The following is a 22,186-nucleotide window of genomic DNA, read 5'->3' on the forward strand; positions in this document are numbered from 1 at the left end:
GTTGATTCTTTTCTTATACTTTCCATCCAATCTTTAGTCTCTTTGGATGTTATCCTTTCTTCCTCAGTATTTTCAGCGGCTTCTTGCAAATTCAAGAGCAAAAGAGCTTATGGATTTGCTTGATCAAGTGGCTTAGTAGTCAAAGTGTGAATGTAATCCCTCAGGCGCTCAACTTCTGTCTCATACTCATTCTTCTTTCCTACTTCCTTATCCAATCTTGTCTTCATGGAAGCAATTGAATTGTCCAAATATTCAGCTTCCTACTTCTTGGTAGTTGGTCCCAAATTGAATGTAGTGATTTTGTATTCATGGGGACCAATATCTCCCTTTGCCTTGTCTACTTTTGGCACTGCAATCTGTATTGTCCTACATCCTGTTTCATCTCTCTGGATGGTGAAGAACTTTTTGGCTGACTTCTTCATAGCAATTTGCTCTAATTTGGCCAAAAAATCAGCCATGTCATCTTCTTCTTGTTCTTCTACTACTTGTGTTTTTATTTTCAATCTCTCCCTCAACCAATCAGGAACAATGGGCTGCTCAATGCCTTCTACTTCTTGGTTGCCTTCTAATTCTTGGTTGCCTTCTTTACGTGCAATACCTCGGAGAGCGGAAATCATTTCCTCTTGAAACTCTCCTTCTTCAACATCCATTTCATTTTCTGATTCTAGAATTTTTGTGCCAGTAGGAGACGGTGGTTGTTCGTCTTCTTGTTGGATTGATTCTACATTCTCCTCATGGACTGGGGAAGGAATTTCCATCTCTGCCAATGACTGATCAATGGCCAATACATCTATATTTGCGAATGCGGCAGAAGGAGATGGTTCCACCCTTTGTTTCTTTTGAACAGGTCCTTCAGTCACAATTGCCTTTCCTTTAGTTTTTGAAGACCTTCCTACTTCTTTTTGTTTTGCACTTTCAATTTGTCTGGCACCTAGAAGCTTCAGCATTTAAGGAACATTCCTCTGCTTCTCCCATAAAGTCATATGTCAAGTTTACATTTCTTCTTCTCAGTCTTTGGATTTGTTGATCAATCCACCAATGGGAATAGTTTTCTACTGGTCACATTAGGGTAGCTAAGTCAGCATGTTCAGGTTCTGACCATTTGACAGGAAGGAGAGGCACATCCCTATCAAAGCATGGCTGAGTGCACTCTTCACTTTCTTCCACTTGATCTGGCACAGCGAAAAGTTCAGTGATCCTGATTAAATAGATTGGCAACCTAGACCGCATCCTTTTCCTGACAGCATACTCATCAACAACATCTGCCCAATAGTCTTCTATATCCACTCTATGTCTAAATCTTTCTCCATTCACTGATTCAATATTGCCGCGAGGATCAAAGTTTGCCTTGGATTGGTAAAAGGTGAAAGGGTACCCTTGCATTTCCAATCTAGCTGTTTCAGCTGCTTGCGCTGAAGGACAAGATTCTAGCATATTTCCAATAAAGAATGGAAAAGAGATAGCAGCCTTCTACCTTATTTTCTTGAAGCTCCGATATGTTTCTAACTGTCTGAGAACTTCCAACAAGACCATCTTGTTGGTTGGATAGATTGGCAATCGATAAGGATGGCCAGCGAAACCTTTGATTTTGATATAAGTGAACTTTGGAAACTGGATGAACCAGGATCCATGCTCGCTGATTAGACTTTTTGATTTAGGAGAAAGTCTCTTATGAGTACCTCCTTGCAATGTTCTTGTGATATACATGAGGAAAGCATCATTCACCCATTTGAAATGACTTTTCTCCTTGAGCTGCAGTTGAGGATAACAATCATATGACCGGAATTCATTCTCACCACCTCCAACTATGCCTTTGCAAATCAGTCTTGAATATCTATAAGTTGCAGCCAGTAGATAGACTATGTAAGAACTCATGTAAAATGTCTTCGCCCTCTCCAAGTCCATCAACTGTTTATGAAGGTTGTTGTTGATTATGCAGGACCAATTAAATAACTTGGTTCCTGAGGTGATTTCATCTATGAAGTAATACATCCATGTTTGGAATGGTGCACCCTCAGGGATGCCCATTATTCTATTCAATAGCAGGATGATATCACCATACTCTTCCTTGAACTAAGGACGCAGCAGGACCTTTGGCACTTTCCCTTGGGGACTTTTCTTTTCCAACCATGATTTGTTAACATTTGCAGCACAGAGTTCAGACTGACTGTCATAGATCCTCTTGGCTTGTTCCTTAATCTTATATGTGGTCTTACTATGGCTTGGTATGCCAAATGTCTCTTGAATGGATAATTCTGAAAGATTAGCCAAGACTCTTCCATTTGGTGCAATTATCTCTCTTGATTGTGTGTTATAGTGCAAAGCACATTCAACTACTAGTTCAGCACACTCCTTGGCTGGTGGAAATCCAGCTGCCTGGACAATTCCATTCTGCATCATCTTGCGAGCAATAGGTGTAGGAATGTGTCCACCATGTCCATACATTCTTTTCTTAAATTCCTCCAAATCAACATGTCCGAGGTCTGTGTGAGTGATGTTCTTCCATTTGGATTTGATCTTGGACTTCGATTGTGCTCCCTTGTTGGCGAACTTCATTGGTGCTTCCTTGGTCATCCACCTGAAAAACACATTAAAACTTAATGTTATTTTTAGATTTTAATTCTGATTTTTAATCTTTTCTGAAAATTTCACTTTCAGCCTGTTAAAAGGTTAAGTTTCTACGAAAAAGAAGACTGAAAGTGAAGGGTTTGGCCGAGGAATTGATAGAATTGAGAGAAATAAGACAGAAAGGTAAGAAAATACAGTTAGATTGAATCTTTGAATGACTGAAATTTACCTTCAACTCTGAAGTTCTGTCTTAAAATCTAAAAACGCACCTAATTTCTTGATTTCAACACTTGAAGGATTTTATTCTGGGAAATTTCTCTTCAAAAATTCAAAATTTACAAATTTTGAGAGAAAACTTCTCTTCAATGTTCTCCGAATTCTCAACGTGAGTAATGAATTGTGAAATGAATTGGTTGAAAATATATAAAGTCTAGGGTTCTTAAACTTGGAAGTTTTTTTTTTTATTATTTTATTATTTTTTTTGTGTTTTTTTGTTTTGATCTTTCCAAAACGGAAAGTTTTTATTTTCCTCTCAAAATTTCATCCTTAGCTAAGGAATCTTCTAGAACTTTCTTTCAAATTGAATTTTCTTGGATTTTGAAAATTTTCCAAGTGTTGAAAATTGTTTTCATGTGGATTTGTCAAAACTTGTCTTTCTTCATGGCATGGCAAATCAATTGCCCTCATGTCTAATTAATGGATCCATTTTAGGTCTCTAGTCAGGCATCTTCACATATTCCATTTATGTCTGTGCTTGATTAAATTTATTTGGACAAGGGTTTGGACAATTTTTTTAGTCTTGTTTTATGTCTTGATTGTGGATATGTCATGCTTTAGGGTTTGTGGCTTGGAACAAATTTGTTTCAATCTGCACCTTCCATGCCTTGGCATGCTTCATGTCAAGTGGTTTTGCTCTTGGACTTGGAATGTTCTTGGACAATCATCCTTCAATTTGCTTTAATCTCTTTTCCTTTAGGCGAACTTGAACTTTGTTTGTCTTCTCATGGCAAAGTTTGAAGGGTTTTAAGCATTCTTTTTGATCATGGACATGCTTTATGTCTTGGATCGGACTTGGAAGGATTTTGGACAATCATATGTCTTTTATGTCTTGATGGGCATGTATGTTTGGAAGTTGACTTGACATGTGCTTGCTGTTCATGGCGGACTTTAATGATGATCACACAGTTTGTCTTGCTCTTTGTCATGTCATCTTGGCAAGCTTTATTTCATCGTGTTCATGTTTTATTATCCAACCCTAGGCGGACTTGAATCATGTGTAATGTCCCCATTTTTGGAGAAGAATTGATTAATTAATTTAATTAGTTAAGTTGTCCAACTAATTATTATTTTTCATGGATAGCTTAATTAATTATTTTAATTAATAATATTAAGTTAATTATTTATAAAGTTATCAAATAAATTAAAAATTAAAAGATGATTTTATATTTAATTAATTTAATAATGTGACTAATTAAATACTATTTCATAAAGTCACTTCTAGAAGCTTCTGGATGTTGGGGTGAAAAAGTATTAAAGGAGATCAAGTTGAGCTTCAAGGCAGCTAGGAGTTGATAATTGAATTGATTTGGTTTTTGTGGAGCCGAGAGGTGTCTACAAACTTTGGTCTTTGGGAACAAAAACTCCCGTAGGTAGCATAACTGAGGGAGTGGAAGACCTTCCGAGGGGTTGCTGTTGAGAGAGGGAAACAAATCAGTCTTCCTAAGTGTGCTTATTGAGTTTGTTATATTTCCATGGTAGATGGGTTCATGCTATTATCCGAATTTTCAGATTGGAGGCCCATAATGCATCGATTTTGTTTGGAGTAGTGAGGCAATTCTATTGGAGGACATTTTGAAGAAGATTCGTTTGTTGCTGTTGTAAATTTGCAGGTCTGAGAAAAGTTTGTATTTCACCTCATAACCCACGATTTGGATCAGATCTCATCAAGAAGTCACTAAATCTTCATCCTAAGATCAGCGATATTTTTGAAGGGATTAGGTGATTCATTCCAAGACAATTTGGAGGTGTTTTTATGTAAGAATCGGTGATATATATTTCAGTCTGAATCAAAATCATGGCAGTCAGGTTAAACCTTCGATTTTGCTCATATCTCACCTTTTTGGCTTCAAACATCATCAATGAAGATAGCGCTATAATTGTAGAGGGAAGGCGAACATTTTGGAGAAGAGCATTGAAGATTTGCAGCTGATCCTTCATTCATATGAGAGACTTCCATCAGCTGCAACAGGGGCGATTTTGGAAACCCTTCAATTTGATGATGATGTGGGCTCAACAAATAGGATATCGATTGCTTCTTCATCCTTGCATCAAGGCATCTCTACCAGGTTCATTTTGGAGTTGTCTTTCAATGAGTATTTAATGATATTTATGTATGCAATCATGGCTGTCTTTGTACTCAGAAAATTATGAGTCAATAATAAGTTGAGCTTGGGACATTGTGTTATCATTGTATGGATTTATTGGAACATCCCTTTGAATGAAAGAAATAAGGTTGCATTCATATTTCACTTTGGTCTGAGGTCTCATGCCAACTGTTTGTCAAAATGACAGCAAGCTGTTGGTGCATGTAAGTGTGTCTAAAATAGCATAGAACTCTTTAATTCAATAGAAAATACATCTTGATGATTGTCCAACATATAAGGAGTCATTTATGGTTGATAATTCATGAGAAGTATATGTTTGAAGACCTTCATATCAGACTGAAATTTTCTGAGACACTCTGTCAGCACAACACGCAGTTTAGACCATTAAATATTCCTTGTTTTCAGACATTTTGGTACAGGGTATATTTCATCATGTTATGCCATGCTTTTGTAAGACAGATTTCGAACTTTGGATTGATTGTCATGCTTGGATTCTTTCATCTTGGCAAGGTGAAGTTCTCAGTCCATTGGACAAGTTTCAATTTGTGCTCTACTTTAGACAAATCCTTTGCTAGAGGAGGCGGAGTTGGAAGGCTCTTTGCCATCTTTCAATAATCTCTTGTCAATCTGTCCAAGCGAACTTGGAAGAAGTTCGGACAGTCTTCAGACAAATTTGCTTTATTTGTTTGCTGAGATCATGTTGTCTTGGAAGCTTCTTGAATAGGGCGGAATATGATGAATCTCAGACAAATTCCCTCAGGGTAAGGCAGACTTTGATGAATCTTTGCAACTTTATCCTCCCCTATGCCAAGCAGTTGAACATCTCTCTTTGACATTATTCATGCCAACTTCATCTCTTTGAACATGGTGAACTCTGAGTTTGATAAGACAATTTTGTTTGGTTTTCAAACCCTTAGACATGCTTCATTTCTTATCTCCATGGTGGATTTTGTTATCTCTATCTGAAGTCTGATAATTTGATCAGGCTCTTTCATGCTTGGAAGGTGCTTTGCTCAATTTTGGCGAATTTTGACATAGGCTTATGCTTCGAACCTTGCTTGGCAAATAACAAAATCTTTAATGAAGTAAAAACTATGTTTTATAGCTCCTTGGCGGTTTCTAGAAGCTTTATTCCTTGCTTTGTTCGAATTTTTAGAAACTTCCTTCAATCTAAGCGAACTTTGGAAGCTTCATGAAGTCTTGCCTTGGCTTTATCTTCAATTTGAGCGAACTTAGGAAATTTTTACCCGCTTTCTTCTAGAATGCAAGCTTGATATGATCCTTTGGCTAAGCTTTAGCTTTATTTCCTTGTTTGGCATTGTTTATTGTTTTAATTGCTTTCTTCCAGAGAGCGATTTTGGGAAATTCTTTGCTTTCTTCTAGAATGTGAATTTGAGAAAGCTTTATTTGTTTTCAGATGCCATGTCATAACGTTTCTAATTCAAAACCCAAGCGAACTTTCCTTATTAGCTTTATTGGCTAATATCTTTTGCAACTTGGAAGCTTCCACCATGTCACTATGTTTGATTCCATTTTACTATCTTTTAAGCGAATTTGTGAATGCCATGTCACTTGTTTTATTTGCTTGGGCGAACCTTGATGCCATGTCATTAATATCATTGCCAACTTGGCAATTCTCACGCCAACTTTGCTTTGTTCCAACATGGCAAGTTTGGGTGATGTCTTGACATATTCATACCAACTTGGAAGGCTCCTAGCCAGACTTGGATGAGCCCTAGACAAGACGGTGTTGGATAGAGTCTTGTCATGTCTTGGCGGACTTGACAAAGACTTCGCCATGCTCTATGCTTTGTTGTCTTGGACAATCTTGGATAATCACCTTCTTATCTGCTTGACCTCGTCCATACCTTAGTTTATTTTCAACTCGATTTTGCTTGCTTGACTCTACGTAGGAGTTTTACTAACTCTTGCCAAGAGTTAATTAACCATTGGTAGGAGTTTACCATGTGTCGGACAATTTTACTTGGACGTGAAGTGGACTTGGATCTTCATTGGACAACTTTCCTATGCCTTGGCGAACCTTGATCATGCTTGGACATCTTCTATGCTTGACATTCTTGGGCGAACTTGACTGATCATTTGCCATTTCACTTGTCTGACTCTGAGCCTTGGCAGACTTGACTGATCATCTACCATTTTCATTTCTTCAACTTAGGTGAAATTTTCAATGTGCCATCTCCCACTGTTACCTTCATACTTGATCAACAATTCATTTGGAACGTGTTGATGTGTCTTTTGTACATGACCAAACACAGAATAAAATACCTAGAGGTATCTTATCCTCTCTTGAATAAAGTTCCCGAATGTTGAAGATATCACAAAAAGGATCAATCGGAGAAACTTCAAGGTTCTGTTATGTAGGTTCTCTACACGTGGATAAGCACCAGTGGTTGTTGTGTTTGCTGTTTTACAATGGGCCTTACGTACTTTCTGGGAAAGCTTGTTCTTGCAACTACTTTTCAATGAGGAAACTAGATTCTCCTCATACCAACTGATATTTCAAAAAAGGGCAAAAGATAATAGTTTTAAGGATGTGAGACTAAACTAATCCTAAGAATGACTCAATGAGGACTGGTCTTGATTAAACTCTACCAATTTTAGTATTGCCAAAAGATTACAACTTTTATTGGAATTGGTGCGATCTTCTAAGGGGATTCAATGGTTTTCAAATCATCATGGGATAAATACTATCACTAAGATACATATCAATATCTCCAATAATGATTGAACTCTTAACAATCTTAATATATCCAGTTGACCACACAAGGCGTACTTACAATCAGTAAGGAGCTAGTGGTTTGGATTACGAGTTTTACCAAAGATCAAGTACAACATTCGTCTTTCAATCTTAAAACTTAAATGCTATCTCTACTAAGAGTGATTCAAGAAGATAAACAACCATGAAAATAGCCACAAGGATAGCAATAAAACACCACAACTTCAATATTTCATTGATCTCATAGCCAAATAAAACAACAATTGTTCAACTTTCTCTCTTCACTACTTATTTCTCTGCTGCTAACAATATTAAACTTATTTTCTTTTCTGATTCTAACTCTATAACTCTTTAAAATGAAATGGGTGAGGGCTTATATAGCACTCTCAAATACAATGAACGACCTAGATCAAAAGAAATTCAATGGCTGAGATTTTGACACCTAAACCCTAATTAGGGTTTGTTACAAAAAGGACCCCATTAGATAAACATTATCAATCCATAACCAATAGAAATTGGCACAAATAACGAGGAAATATAGCCCAATGGGAATAAAGTTGCCACATCATCTTGTAACAACTTTTCATCTAGAATTTTGTTCCCTTTCCTATGCTCTTTTCTAGCATATTCAATGAATCTAGACGTAATCCCCTCAATTTCAGCAATGGGAATCTCATGAAGATTCTTCATCCGTTCTTCCAAGTGGAGGACTTGATCAAAAGCTATGAGAAGAGTTGTCTCCCATCCAGGTTCTAACTCTTATTTTCTCGATTAGGAACATAGTAGCATACATCTGACCTCGCTGCTCCTCTGTGACCATGTTCTCCTCCTTGTAAAATATGATCTTGATCTTGTCTTCCAACTCTTGGACATCCACATCTGTCTCGATCTCAATCCTTCTATGTCAAGGATTGTACACAATACATCAAACACCTTGTCTTGAATAGGGTGGATAGTGCCTTCAACTCGGCTGCATCTGGTATTGACGTCTTCGAAAAGAACTTCATCTGGAGTAATGTTGACCATTGTAGAAGGCTATGGGTTCCTCCATCCATTATCTTCTCTTGTGCTAAAATCTGTCTTGGTGTCCTTATCACTTGCAGGACCGGGATGACAACGTCTTTAGCGTGAGTGAATGCATCTACAGTTAATAGATTATGAATGATCTCAAGGACCTAGATAGCTTGATGAACTGTCTTCATCATTCTTGTTGCAAATTCAATGGCTAGCTTGTAAGATTCATCAATCCAAGAACTCATGAGTTGGGCTAAGTTCTTCATCTTTTCTGCCTCATTTATTGATTCGGGAGGAAGTGCATGCAAAGGTGATACTACTGGATCTTGTCGTCTCAATGGATGACTAAGATGACTAAAGTAATTTCTCTAGGCACTAACCTCTCTTTCTAGCTTCTTATTCTTTTCCATTTCTTCTTTGAGTTTGTCATTAAGCGCTCTCACTGAATTAGTTGCTTCTTCCATGGCTTGCTCGGAGGTAAGTGGACTAAGATCAAATGTCTCTAGATCATATTCCTCTACTAGAATCTCCTTTGATGAGAGCCTGCCGGGTAGTGGATCCACTAGCCTTGGGGGTCGTCATCTGATACCTACAAAAGAGGTTTAAGTTAGGTTTTAAGTATAATATCTCAAGATAGGAGATTTGAGACCTTTCAAGGAAATGATAGATTACAATTTGAAAATAGTGTGCTAAACCCTAAGAATTATGAATTTTCAAATTGATATTGCTTATGAATTAAATTAGATTAAGAAAGACTTAACCTTACAAAGGATTGTAGAAAATTAAATCAAATTTTCAATATGCTTTTAAAAAATCTGATTGTACATACCTTCTCCTTGATTTTTAGCTATCAACCTTGAAAAAATGGATAAAGGAAAATGGAGATTTGCTGGATGAAAGGTCTTTGATCTAACATGACCTAGCAACTTTCCTTCTGTCACCCCAAATATGCATTTTTTAGGAATAAATGAACCTAGGTGAGAAGTTCAAACAAGCCCCCTTGGGGTGATTTAAGCCTTCCTCATACCATGAGCATTCTAGTGCCTATGGAGAAAGTGTGCCTTCACCAAACCTTGAACAAACTCTAGCATCCACTAGGCTTACCTATATCCTCTCATTAAATTGCTAATCAAACCTCATCGCTTTTACTCTATCGGGATCAATGGAAATACCCTTTTCTGATATGACATGACCTAGCAACTTTCCTTCTGTCACCCCAAATATGCATTTTTTAGGAATAAATGAACCTAGGTGAGAAGTTCAAACAAGCCCCCTTGGGGTGATTTAAGCCTTCCTCATACCATGAGCATTCTAGTGCCTATGGAGAAAGTGTGCCTTCATCAAACCTCGAACAAACTCTAGCATCCACTAGGCTTACCTATAACCTTCATTAAAGAGACTAGAACCCGATCGCATTCATTTAAGCGAATTTCCAGATTTTGAAGAATACTTAAAGGCTGATTGAGGGCTAAAGTCATCAAAGGGAAGGACCTGAAATTCAGATCAAAGACCTTTCATCCAGCAAATCTCCATTTTCCTTTATCCAGTTTTTCAAGGTTGATAGCTAAAAATCAAGGAGAAGGTATGTACAATCAGATTTTTGATTAGAAAATTAAATCAAATTTTCAATATGCTTTTAAAAAATCTGATTGTACATACCTTCTCCTTGATTTTTAGCTATCAACCTTGACAAAATGGATAAAGGAAAATGGAGATTTGCTGGATGAAAGGTCTTTGATCTGAATTTCAGGTCCTTCCCTTTGATGACTTTAGCCCTCAATCAGCCTTTAAGTATTCTTCAAAATCTGGAAATTTGCCTAAATCTGCTCAATTTCGCACCTCTAATTCTGCTCTTCCAATTTGCATAAGAGAGAATGAATGAATGATTAATGATTTCACAAAACACACCTCTCCTTTATAGGGCACTCACATTATTTTACTAATAGGCCGACTTGATAAATGTGTGAATAAAATAAAATAAAACCTTTCACAAGCTGGCCGACTTGGTAATAAAGCACAAAAAAAATATGTTAAGCGCCAAAGTATGGATTTTTTTATTTTAAGGCTTAAAAATTTCTAATTCATCCATTTTATAAGTGCCTAGATCAATTGAATTTACCTTACTCCCACAAATGAGGTTTGATTAGCAATTTAATGAGAGGATATAGGTAAGCCTAGTGGATGCTAGAGTTTGTTCAAGGTTTGATGAAGGCACACTTTCTCCATAGGCACTAGAATGCTCATGGTATGAGGAAGGCTTAAATCACCCCAAGGGGGCTTGTTTGAACTTCTCACCTAGGTTCATTTATTCCATCTATCAACACCTTCTCAACCTTGATTAATCACTACTTCATGCTCTTGTCATCATGTCTTTGCCTAGCCCAAACAAGGTGAAAAATAGGCATCTCCAAGGATTTTGCCCTGGACTCTTTGGAAGGGTCAGGAGCGATTTCCTTTATTAGGTCTCAATTGCCTCATTCTTTCACTCCAAATTTCTCTTAAAGGCGAGCATATGCTATTTTTAGCTCAACAAAGCCTAGGGATTCAATTTTTTAGCTTCCACCAAGGGTAAATTAGGTGATTATGAGAATTTCGCTCTGGACCCTTTGGAACGGTCGGGAGCGAAATTCATCTTTTAGGTCAAAATTCACACTTCTTTCATTCACAATCCCCTCTAAGGCAATCGCTAAGCCCAATTCACCTTGACCACTGACTTGGCTCAACACAATCTTGGAGGAAACATGACCTTTTGTGAATTTTGCTTTGGACCCTTTGGAAGGGTCAGGAGCGAAATTCATGTCTTAGGCTTGACTCTTCTTCTCCTTCACTTCAATTCATCATGCAAGGCTAAGTAAATGTCATTCCAACCTCAACCACGCCCTAGGAGTCAAAGTCCTGGCTTCACTCAAGGAGGAAATAGGTAGTTTGAGGAATTTCGCTATGGACCCTTTGGAAGGGTCAGGAGCAAAAATCTTAGTTTAGCTCAATTCCTTCAAATTCACTGATTTCTTAGCAACTTAAAGTCATTCCTAGGGACATCTCCCATCTCAATTCATCTTGATCCATACTTGCCTTGGCATAAAATTGGGAAAAAAGGTAGTTTAGTGAAATTTCGCCCTAGACCCTTTGGAGGGGTCAGGAGCGAATTTCCTTTTTAGGACAAAATCTCCACCTTTTATTGGTTTCAAACATTCCCTAAGGCAAGAACATGTCCATCTTCCTTCCAACATGTCTTGGATACTAAAATTTTGATCAAACAAGGAAGGAAATGAGGTTTAGGTAGATTTTCGCTCTAGACCCTTTGGAAGGGTCGGGAGCGAAAATCATGTTCTGGGCTTGATTGTTCATCTTTCAAACTCCAATCTTCTTTGGGAGGCAAATATAGACCACTCTCCTTGCATCTCCACCAAGGTTCTGATCTTGATCAATTCAACTTCCTCCTATCACAATCAAGACAATCCACCATCCAACTGGCACCAGGCAATGTTAAACTAGGTCTTAAGGCCAAAAAAAAAGCATAATGGAGGATTTTGCTCTGGACCCTTTGGAAGGGTCAGGAGCGAAATTCTCCTCCTAGGTTGATTTTCATCATCTCAAAGTATTAAACCTCCTCTCCAAGGCAAATATGCATCAAAACCTTCTCAACTATGCCTCAAAACTCAACAATCTGGGTCATATCCTTGAGCAAAGTGGACGAAAAGTGGATTTCGCTCTGGACCCTTTGGAAGGGTCAGGAGCGAAATCCATGTCTTGGGTCATAATCTTCATCCTTTAATGCTTTCAATCACTTCTTAGGCAATAACATATCAAAACCTTCACCACATGTCTAAGGAACAAGACTTTTAGTGCAAACCAGGAGAAAAAAAGGTGTCTTCTTGGAATTTCGCTCTGGACCCTTTGGAAGGGTCAGGAGTGAAAATCTTGTTTTGCTTGATTTCACACCTCTTTCCTACTCAATTCACCTTCAAACTTGGTTAAATTCACCTCTCCTTATCATCCTTATGTCTACTTGTCGCTTTGAAACAAGACCTTTCCAATGCCTTGGGCAAAAACAAAGGGCTAGATGAGGATTTCGCCTTGGACCCTTTGGAAGGGTCAGGAGCGAATTTCCTCCTCCAGGCATAATTTCCATCTTTCTGTTGTACAAACCTTCTTCCTAAGGCAAATATGCATTCGAGCCCTCCACACCAAGCAGTATAAGTTTCAAACTAGGTCAAGACAAGGAGTAGAGCAGAGGAAATATGAATTTCGCCTTGGACCCTTTGGAAGGGTCAGGAGCGAAACTCATCCTTAAGCTCATTCCATACCTCAAACATCCTTTCCTTGCCTTGGATATAACTTTTCAAGACTTCTTCAATCATCATCAAGTGAATTTGCTCATCAATTCCTGAAATCGCCTCCTGACTCTCCCCTTAGCCACTGACTCTGCTTAATTGACTCTGACCTGGAGGAAAACATCTGACCTACCCTGACCTAAGACATTTCATCTCTTTCACTTGATCTATCCATCTTTACTTTCTCGAAAGGTAAAACCCTTCTAAGACAACCTAGGGCTCAAGGCAGACAACAAATGACTTCCTAAAACCAAGCTTCACTCAGCTTTGAAGGAAACCCTAATCTACCCAGCCCAGGCGACCACTCACTCACTCAAAACACCTAACAAGCAGAGAAAAAACCTAGCTAAGGGAAAACAAAACCCAAGAAAAAGAGGTGGTCCCCATCCTAATGGGGCAATGTGTAAAATGGTCACAACAGAACGAAACCCTAATTAGGGTTTCCATTTTGCTTTTTGCACTTGGAGACCTAATTTTTGAAATCTGAGAACATGGGCACTCATCATATGGATAATCTTCTTGAACAAAACCCTAATTAGGGTTTGCATTTTGCTTTTTACCCTTAAAGATGTAATTTTTCAAATCTGAGAACATGGGTAGTAATAATTTGGCATTAAGATCAAAACCCTAATCTCGGAAAAAAACAAAAAAAGAAAACCCTTGCTTTTTATACTTAGAATCAAAATTTATCGAATCTGAAGACATGGGCAGGACTGATATGACCTAAAGAACAAAACCCTAATCTTAGAAAAAAGCAAAAATTTTGAAGCCCTTCTTTTTATACCTAGAGACAAAATTTTCAAATTTCGACAACATGGGTAGAGATGAAATGACCTGAGGAACAAAACCCATATGTCACTTTAAAAAAAGCAGAAAAAAGCAAAAAGTAGAAATTTCTAAAAATAGAAAGTTGTCAAAAATGACCAAAGCAATTGTGATCCTCGTCCTTTAGACCTTCTAAGCACTTTGACAACGTTCATACATGATTTTGAGCATGATTCCTCAATTTGGCTTAGGATGACCTTCAAAAAGTCTAATTCAAAAACTCACTCAAAAATTGGATCTATGAAACTGCAGAGCTAGGACAAAACCCTAAAAAGAAAACAACTGGGGGTCCCCATTTGCAATGGGGCGATGTGTGAATTAGGTCACAATAGGTTCCAAAATCAATGCTACTGGTTGAATGATTTTGAATGCCTTCTTATATCTTGTAAATGGAATGATGAGTTGCATTCCAAAAGACATGTCTTATTACCAACTCTTTTTGTTGGTACTAATCACACCACTTCATGACAATTACTAATAACTGCATTCATAATCCAAATTGGTTTGTACATGATAAACATCTAATGCTCAATCACACCCTTTATTATCTCATGACTATCGATTAATCCCCATGTTGACAAATAATTAACATCGTGTCTCTTCCTAGCAATATCAATTAGATCATGTTCGATAATCTTAGTGTTGCATAATATCGATTAAATATTCTTATACAACTCACTGCGATCATCATTACTCTTCCTCCATGTCGAGTATAATAAAGATCCTTCTCATACTGAGTCGATCTGTCCATTCTATCAACATTAATTGATCTTCTTGTAATCATATCTATCCTTCCTTGATATAATTGTTGTTCCTTATCAACCATTGATGCTGAGTCAACACTTGTCTCAGTTGATTGAAAATTGGTGTTTCTAGTCTTTTCTCGTCCCTTTTCTTGCACAAGTCTTACAAACCCAATTACTAATTAGTGGTCTGCAATAGAATCATTATTCATGAATCTTCACATTTGTATGATGATTAAGATGCAATTTTTAGCAGGTTTCCTCCATTGGTGTATGCAATTGGTCTTGAAAGGATTCATAAACACTATTGTCCTTCATTGGATGAATCTTTGCTAGACCTTAATTGATCTGAAGTAGTTGATTACTTATGGTCAATGCTCAATACTTGACTTCATGTCTATAGCTGATTAGCTCATAACCTCTTTGTAATCATCATCTGTCCGATACTTGTATCTTCTTAATCCAATGGAGATGCATTCCTAACTTGGTATGATGATCCTTCATCTTGGATTCTGCCTTCTCCTTATATCTCATAATGTTATTAAGGAAAATTGTCTTATTCATAACACTTCACGATTTTCCACATATCTTTTTACTCTAGATATCTATTTGTTATGTACATTTACTTCTGACTTCCTACTGACTAGCTATAGGTGCTCAAGGTCTGCCACTCCTTATTTTAATGATTGTTAACTTTCTAGGTCAAAGATGGGGACATCACACATTGTGCAGCATGTTGCAATATTATGGTATTTAAAGACGTGCAATGTGCACTTAATTCCACGTGGTCAATTGATAGAGCATAGTTTGATTTTGAGTGACCACAAATCCCTGTACGATAACATTTGAAGCAAAATTATACTAATTAGTAAATGTGAGGATGTGAATAGTTGTTTTCCTAATAACATGATTTTTCATTTACAAATCAACTTGTCATCTGTTTCAGGCTGCTCTCTATTTTGTCCTTCATGGATAGAGTAATATAAAGATGTCTTGCCTAGAAATACCATCTACGTGACTCAAAAAAGTTGAGTCAAAGAATGTATTTTTATCCTTGTCTAATGGCTAAAGTCTGACTGCTTGTTAATGTGTTTCATCAAGCACTGAGATCACTATCAACAATGTTGGACAATCATACCTAATGTAAGGCATACCAATTATGATAAGAGACCACAATAATATTAGCATTGTTCTGTCCAAGCAACTAAATTAATATGTTATCTAAAATAAAATGAATCATGAAGTATAATGCAAATGGCAAGATAAAATCCATAAGCTAGTAATTAACTTTTCTAGCAAGACAAGTTGCAAAAACCTATATGCTATACAAATAACCAAACAAATTTTATGGAATCTATTATATCTATCAAAAATGAAAACTAACGCATTCAATTTACTCTATGCAAATATTCATGTTTCTCATTACTCAGCACTATGCTACATTATGCATTGATTTAAATTAGTAATTAAATCATTTTAAAAGAAATATCTTTTAATGGATAACCAATAAACCATGCATATTATCTGTAGATCACTCAAGGCAGAAAATCCAAAAATATAAGAGACAGGCTTACCCGAAGTAGATAAGTGGATGCAACATGAACTGCATCAGAAGACCATGTACGCCCCACTAAACGTTTAATAAGGCCTCTATTAAACCTGGAAGGGAACAGACCCACTAAACCAGCAAGAGAACTCAATCCTGCACAAAGAATTGGTAGCCTGCAAAATCGAGATACTTTATTAGACACACACTGGGGAGAATCCTATGTGAAAAAACAAAATGACAAGATCTCTGTATCTTAAATATAATATAGCAAAACAAAAATATGTAATGCTAATAGAACAATGCTTTTGAGAAAAGAAAAAGATTTACTTTCTTTTACATGGATCTTAATTGTAACATTGGAATTAAAAAACAATAAAGGATATCCAACAATAACTAATAAACAGTTGCCGGTATTGGCATGGTGTGATGGCTAAGTTGTGTCGTTGTTGTTCTTGCCATCAAGGTTCAAACCCCACTAGGTTGTTATTGTTGAATACTTGTATTGGGGATGAGGTCCCCCATTTGTGAGCTCACCGGTTCATAGCTCCAAATCAAAAGCGTTTGCCCCTTTAAGAAACAAACTAATAAACCGTTGATAAGACTATTTAGTGTATGAAGATGGAAAGTTCAAAGAAAATCAAACAACTTCCCTCACCAGTCTAGCTTCATTCAAATTTTGGAAAGCTTTTGATGGTGATTGCTTGTTTTCTATGTTCCATCACATCCATTTTTTAGGAGATGGTAGGAGACAATGAAATGAGCACATCTAATTACTTGTTTCGTTGGGTGAGTGTTTAATGTTTGACAAAAATGTATAAATGTAAAAGGAAACTGTAATGTCCCCTTTCTAGATGACAAGAAATTAGTAGAGGTTTGACCTTTCACTCGAGTTTACGTAGGTCAACCAGATGGTTAGGGGACTCATTTTGAGGAGCATAGATCTTTGTAGGGGCTCTATGAGCCATTTTGAGCCTTCAGATGACATTTCCTACTTTTTAGGAAGGTCTCCTATTTTTTAGGGAGAACTAGCAGTTAACAGATTGACCACTCGAGGACCACAGAGTTGAGCAGGAGCCTCTCGGACAGTTTCTGGCAGTTTGAGCGAAGTTCCTATTTTTTAGGAGGAACTGCCAGTCAGCCTACAGGGGTTCAGTCATCAACAGTGATCATAGAACTTCAGACGAAATTCCAATCTAAGCCCCGAATCTCATTTTATTAATTAATAAGGAAATATTTTAATATTTCCTAAGTTTGGATAAAATAATAATAAAGTGATATTATAATCACTTTATGGGGAAAATTGACCATTTTCAGTGAAGTCTCTTGGAGGCCTGAGGGAAACAGCAGCAATTTCATCTATTTGTGCAATATTTGTTTTTGGTAATTCTTATAGGGACAAATAAAACACATTGGTGCTGTTAGTTCATCCTGGAAGCACCTGTAGCATCATTTATTGCAATTCAGTCAAATAAATAAGCCTTACCAGGCAAGCTTTGGACACCTGGTATGTTAGTTTGGCTTTGAATGTCAGTATTTATTTATTCTTTGAAATTATTGTTAGCTACAAATAAATCAGAATTTTGCAATTCAGTTCCAGTCAAAATTTCAGTTTGTAATTTGCATATTTTATCATTCTGCATCACTCATCAAACAAGCAAAAAACCATAGAAACCTCAAAATTGTCAAAAACTTCAAACAAAATTCTCGCTGGTCAAAGATTCAATTTGCAACAAACCAATCAGATTTGAGCATAGTCCTAAATGACATCTTTCAGTGGTATCAGAGCATCGAACCTTCCAGCCTGTGGTATGCTAAGGGATGGTTACAAAAATGGTGTAATGTCCCCATTTGGACATTTCCTTAATTTAATCCTGAAACAACAATTACAACTTAAGATGAGAACTGTAATACAAAAATTACCCAAACTGAAGACATTTTATTATGATATTTAACTTAAAGTTTTAAGAATGGTTCAAGGATAGGACTTATCTTGATAACTTTCTCTGATTTGTGTACTTGAGATATATGCCTTTATACATTGCTTCTGCTCAACTGAACCTCCAATTTGGAACCATAATAAATTAGATTCTTCATAACTTGTGCAATAGTTCTCTCTTTCAACCTGCTATCATTTGACCATAAATTATCTTCATTTGTTTATTCTATTGTTGTTGAAATTGTAAATCTGCTATTTGGTCAGCTCAAAGTCTCCTATAACTCTTCATAAATATGTTTCAATCTTAACCACCAAATCAGCCCATGAACCCTTCATAATCTGCTTCACCAAGTATTCATAGATCTGCGGAAGTCTTTTTCATATATCTGCTCATTGATCCTTAATATAATTCTATTTTTATTGTCACCACAAAAACTTTCCTTTTATATGATATTATATTTGTGGAATATCCATCCTCTAAATATTATATTCTTTTATTTTACTCTCACATATTTCTCTGCATTTATCCAATACTTTTAAGCCTTCCAAGTGGGTCCCATCCTGTTTAGAGGAGCTGTTGCTAAAAACACAAAATAATTGTGGAATCTCCAAACCTTTCTAATTGCTACAGACATTGTTTGAGAATTGTTTATTTATGGAAATCTTGAATAATCATTGCGTGGACCCCAAAACACTTTGGCAAGCTTATTCCAATACTAATAAATCTAAACTTCTATTGAAGTCTCTTTATTTTAATTCTGATATCTGTCAGATCCAAGACCCCCAACACGTGGTATTCCTACCTTTATAATCTGCTCCACAACACAACATAATTATAAATGATGCTCCTATGATATCATAAACATTGTCTTTTATTACTGCCCGACATCCACATTTATCCCTTGTTAGCTATAGTTATCACTGTTTTCTTGAAGTCTTCCCCTTTTTTCCTCCTCCTTCAAATGATTCAGAAATGTCTTATATATCTTTCGTATGTCCTTCTATTAGAGTCGTGACTTTTCATTCATCATTGCATAGCTGTTTCGTCTTTTCCTCTTTTCTAACCAAAATCCTTCTTTTATTCATCGTAGATTTTCGTATATAAAAGCGACTTGCCTCGTTGTGCTAAATCGCACCTCTTGGTAATTTAAACAGGCTACCTTAGTATTTATTAATTGATAATAATAATAAATTAATAATAGCATTAGATAATATTTAATAAATATTAATTAATTAGGTAAATATTAAATAATAAATAAACATTGATAATATTTATTGTTTAATATTCTTGAATGATGTTGACGTTTATAATATAATGCTAATTTATTTTATTTGGATATTTCAGGATATTATGATCAATAAATAGTAATAAATATTAATCAAATAATAATATAAATAAATAAATATTTAATAAATATAAATTATATATTAAATCCTGTTTATTATTATCATTAAGATTTTATTTAGTTTGTTTTATTCATTTATTTGATTATATATATTTATATTTTAATTGTATTATTATTTATTATTAAATTCTATTTTAAAGCGGGCATTGCCATTTTCTGACTATTCTGATGGGGACATCACAAATGGAAGGGTGGGAAAATGAATTAGCAGCCACTAAAATTGCTAAGTGGTATAACAGATATCAAAAGAGGAAGAATCTTCTAACATTTCAGGAATATCAAAATTCGTCAAGATTGACTATTCCTGTGAATGAGGAGGTTATTATAATCTTTGATGAATATTTAAGTGAACCTGAGGAGGTCAAGGCTACTGAATCTTTTGACAAATATTACAAGAAAAACATGCTTGTATCAATTGAAGATTTGCCACCAAGGTATGACCATAATTCCGAAGTTCATAACCACAGTCACATAACTTCTCTTCCTCAAGATATGGCAGCCTTTGGTCAAGAAAAGAACAGTGTTTTGCATTCTATATTTGAGAGTACACATGGTGCAAACATGGGTTATGATGATGTCAATGATACAACCTATCCTAAATCAGATTTTTGTGTACTTTGGAGCAGCAAATATAGAGCATTGCCAAAGCAAGAGCTAGGCAGGTTAGCAAGAGCTAGGCAAGCCAAGTTGATAGCTCACAAAGCCAAGCTTCAACTTCAGCACATTCATGACACTCATCACCATATTGGTAAGGAGGAACAAGAGCTATCTAATTCTGATTTTTCAGCTGATATTGGTTATTTTCTAAATGGTGGTAATGGAATTGATAATGAGGCTCATAGTGGACCAGCCACTAATGAGTTATCCTTGACTGACACAAAAGGTAAAGTTACAACAGCTGTTTGGAGGTCTTGGAAAAATATTCAACACACTTTCTTTGTTGGAAATTGGCTCATTGATGGATTCCTATCACCAATAAAGGTTGGAGGTACTTTTGGCTTCAATTGGAGTGAAGTTCTTAGCTGGTTAAATGATGTCCAGGTTCACAACAACAGCATAATGAGTATTGACATGATGGATGGATATGACAGTGCAAAGATTTGGGATCCTGGTATTGACATGTGTGGTGCAATTTATTCAGTGGATCCATGATGAGTTGTTTCACTTTGGGTATACAGATGTTTATATCAGAGTAGCGTAGCAGTTGGGTGAAGCAACATTTATCAGATTGATATGGGATCCAGGAATTGGTTTTCAACGTGCAGGTGCAGATTTCTTGAGGGCAAGCAATCTTCGAGAAGGGAGGATTGTAATGTCCCCTTTTCTAGGCAATAGGAAATTAGCAGAGGTTTGACCTTTCACTCGAGTTTCCATAGGTCAACCATATGGTTAGGGGACTCATTTTGAGGAGCATAGAGCTTTGTGGGGGCTCTATGAGCCATTTTGAGCCTTCAGATGAGAGTTCCTACTTTTTAGGGAGGTCTCCTATTTTTTAGTGAGGACTGGCAGTTAATAGGTTTACCACTCGAGGACCACGGAGTTGAGCAGGAGCCTCTCGGACAGTTTCTGGCACTTTCAGCGAGGTTCCTATTTTTTAGGAGCAACTGCTAGTCAGCCTGCAGGGGTTTAGTCGTCAGTAGTGATCATAGAACTTCAAACGGAATTCCAATTTGAGCCCCGAATCTCATTTTATTAGTAACTAAGGAAATATTTTAATATTTCCTAAGTTTGGATTTAATTAAATAATAATAAAGTGATATTATAATCACTTTATGGGGAAATAAGTTATAATAATTCATTGGCCCTCTTACCTCGGCATTTTAGCAAATATTATTATAATAATGAGAGGGCCAAATTAAAATAATGGAGGCCCCTTGTGGTTTGTTTTTTATAAGGAGGCATAAATAAAATAAAGTTATTTTATTAATAAAAGGGGAGAAAAAACCCTAATTCGAAATTAGGGTTAGGGCTGAAATAAAAAGTGAATTTGACAATCATTCTGGCATGGAATTGTCTATTTTTTGAGAGAATATTATCTTCTACAGGTCTGCAACGAGTTTGACAGAGTTTTGGAGTGAAATTGGGGACGAAAATCTCCATTTCTTGGTGATAGGACGAAATCCCTTGCACCAATCAGCAATGTGTTCAGAAGAGGAAGCTCTTATCAGGCTATTAGAACCAAATTCAAGAGCTAATTGGAGTAATACAACATCATTAGGGTCTGATTTTCAGATCTGAGCAGGAATAAGAGACTTTTCAGTGAAAATTGTGCACATTTGGGGCCAGCCGTACTTTCTCGGCTAGACTGTACCATTCTAGCTAGCCTGGGAGATAAAATAAATAAACAGGAGGGTTTTGGAATCAACTTTTGCCTGGGAATTCATTGTTGGGATTGGATTAAGGCAAATTAGTGGTTATTTCAGAGAATCCATATCTCATTTGAGCTACATATGCAATTTATTGGGAAAAAAAAGGTCAAATTGGGTGACTTCTCCTGGCAAGGTTTTGGAAATCAATCTGGGTCTGCTTAGTTCTTCTCCAATTGTTTTTGGTAATTCATTTTAGAGTCAATAAAGTCTTTTGGAGCTAATTCCACACTCTGGGACCTCACACATCAGCAAGTATTGAAGTTCAATCAATTAAGGAGGCTCAACTAGGCAAGCTTTGGACTCCTGGTATGCAAATTTGCA

The 22,186-nt window shown here is 36.5% G+C and overlaps 1 protein-coding gene across 8 annotated transcripts in view; it reads right to left on the reverse strand.

Moving 5' to 3' along the window:
* Positions 1–22,186, reverse strand: part of LOC131072578 (uncharacterized) — a 297,628-nt gene that overhangs the window by 13,882 nt on the left and 261,560 nt on the right. For all 8 annotated transcript variants that reach the window (XM_058008822.2, XM_058008788.2, XM_058008781.2 and 5 more), the window contains one exon: positions 16,180–16,327. In XM_058008822.2, the coding sequence (XP_057864805.1) occupies positions 16,180–16,327 (148 nt within the window). The remainder of the gene's footprint in view (positions 1–16,179; positions 16,328–22,186) is intronic.

Source organism: Cryptomeria japonica, chromosome 9 (assembly GCF_030272615.1).
Source record: "Cryptomeria japonica chromosome 9, Sugi_1.0, whole genome shotgun sequence".
Taxonomy (NCBI): domain Eukaryota; kingdom Viridiplantae; phylum Streptophyta; class Pinopsida; order Cupressales; family Cupressaceae; genus Cryptomeria; species Cryptomeria japonica.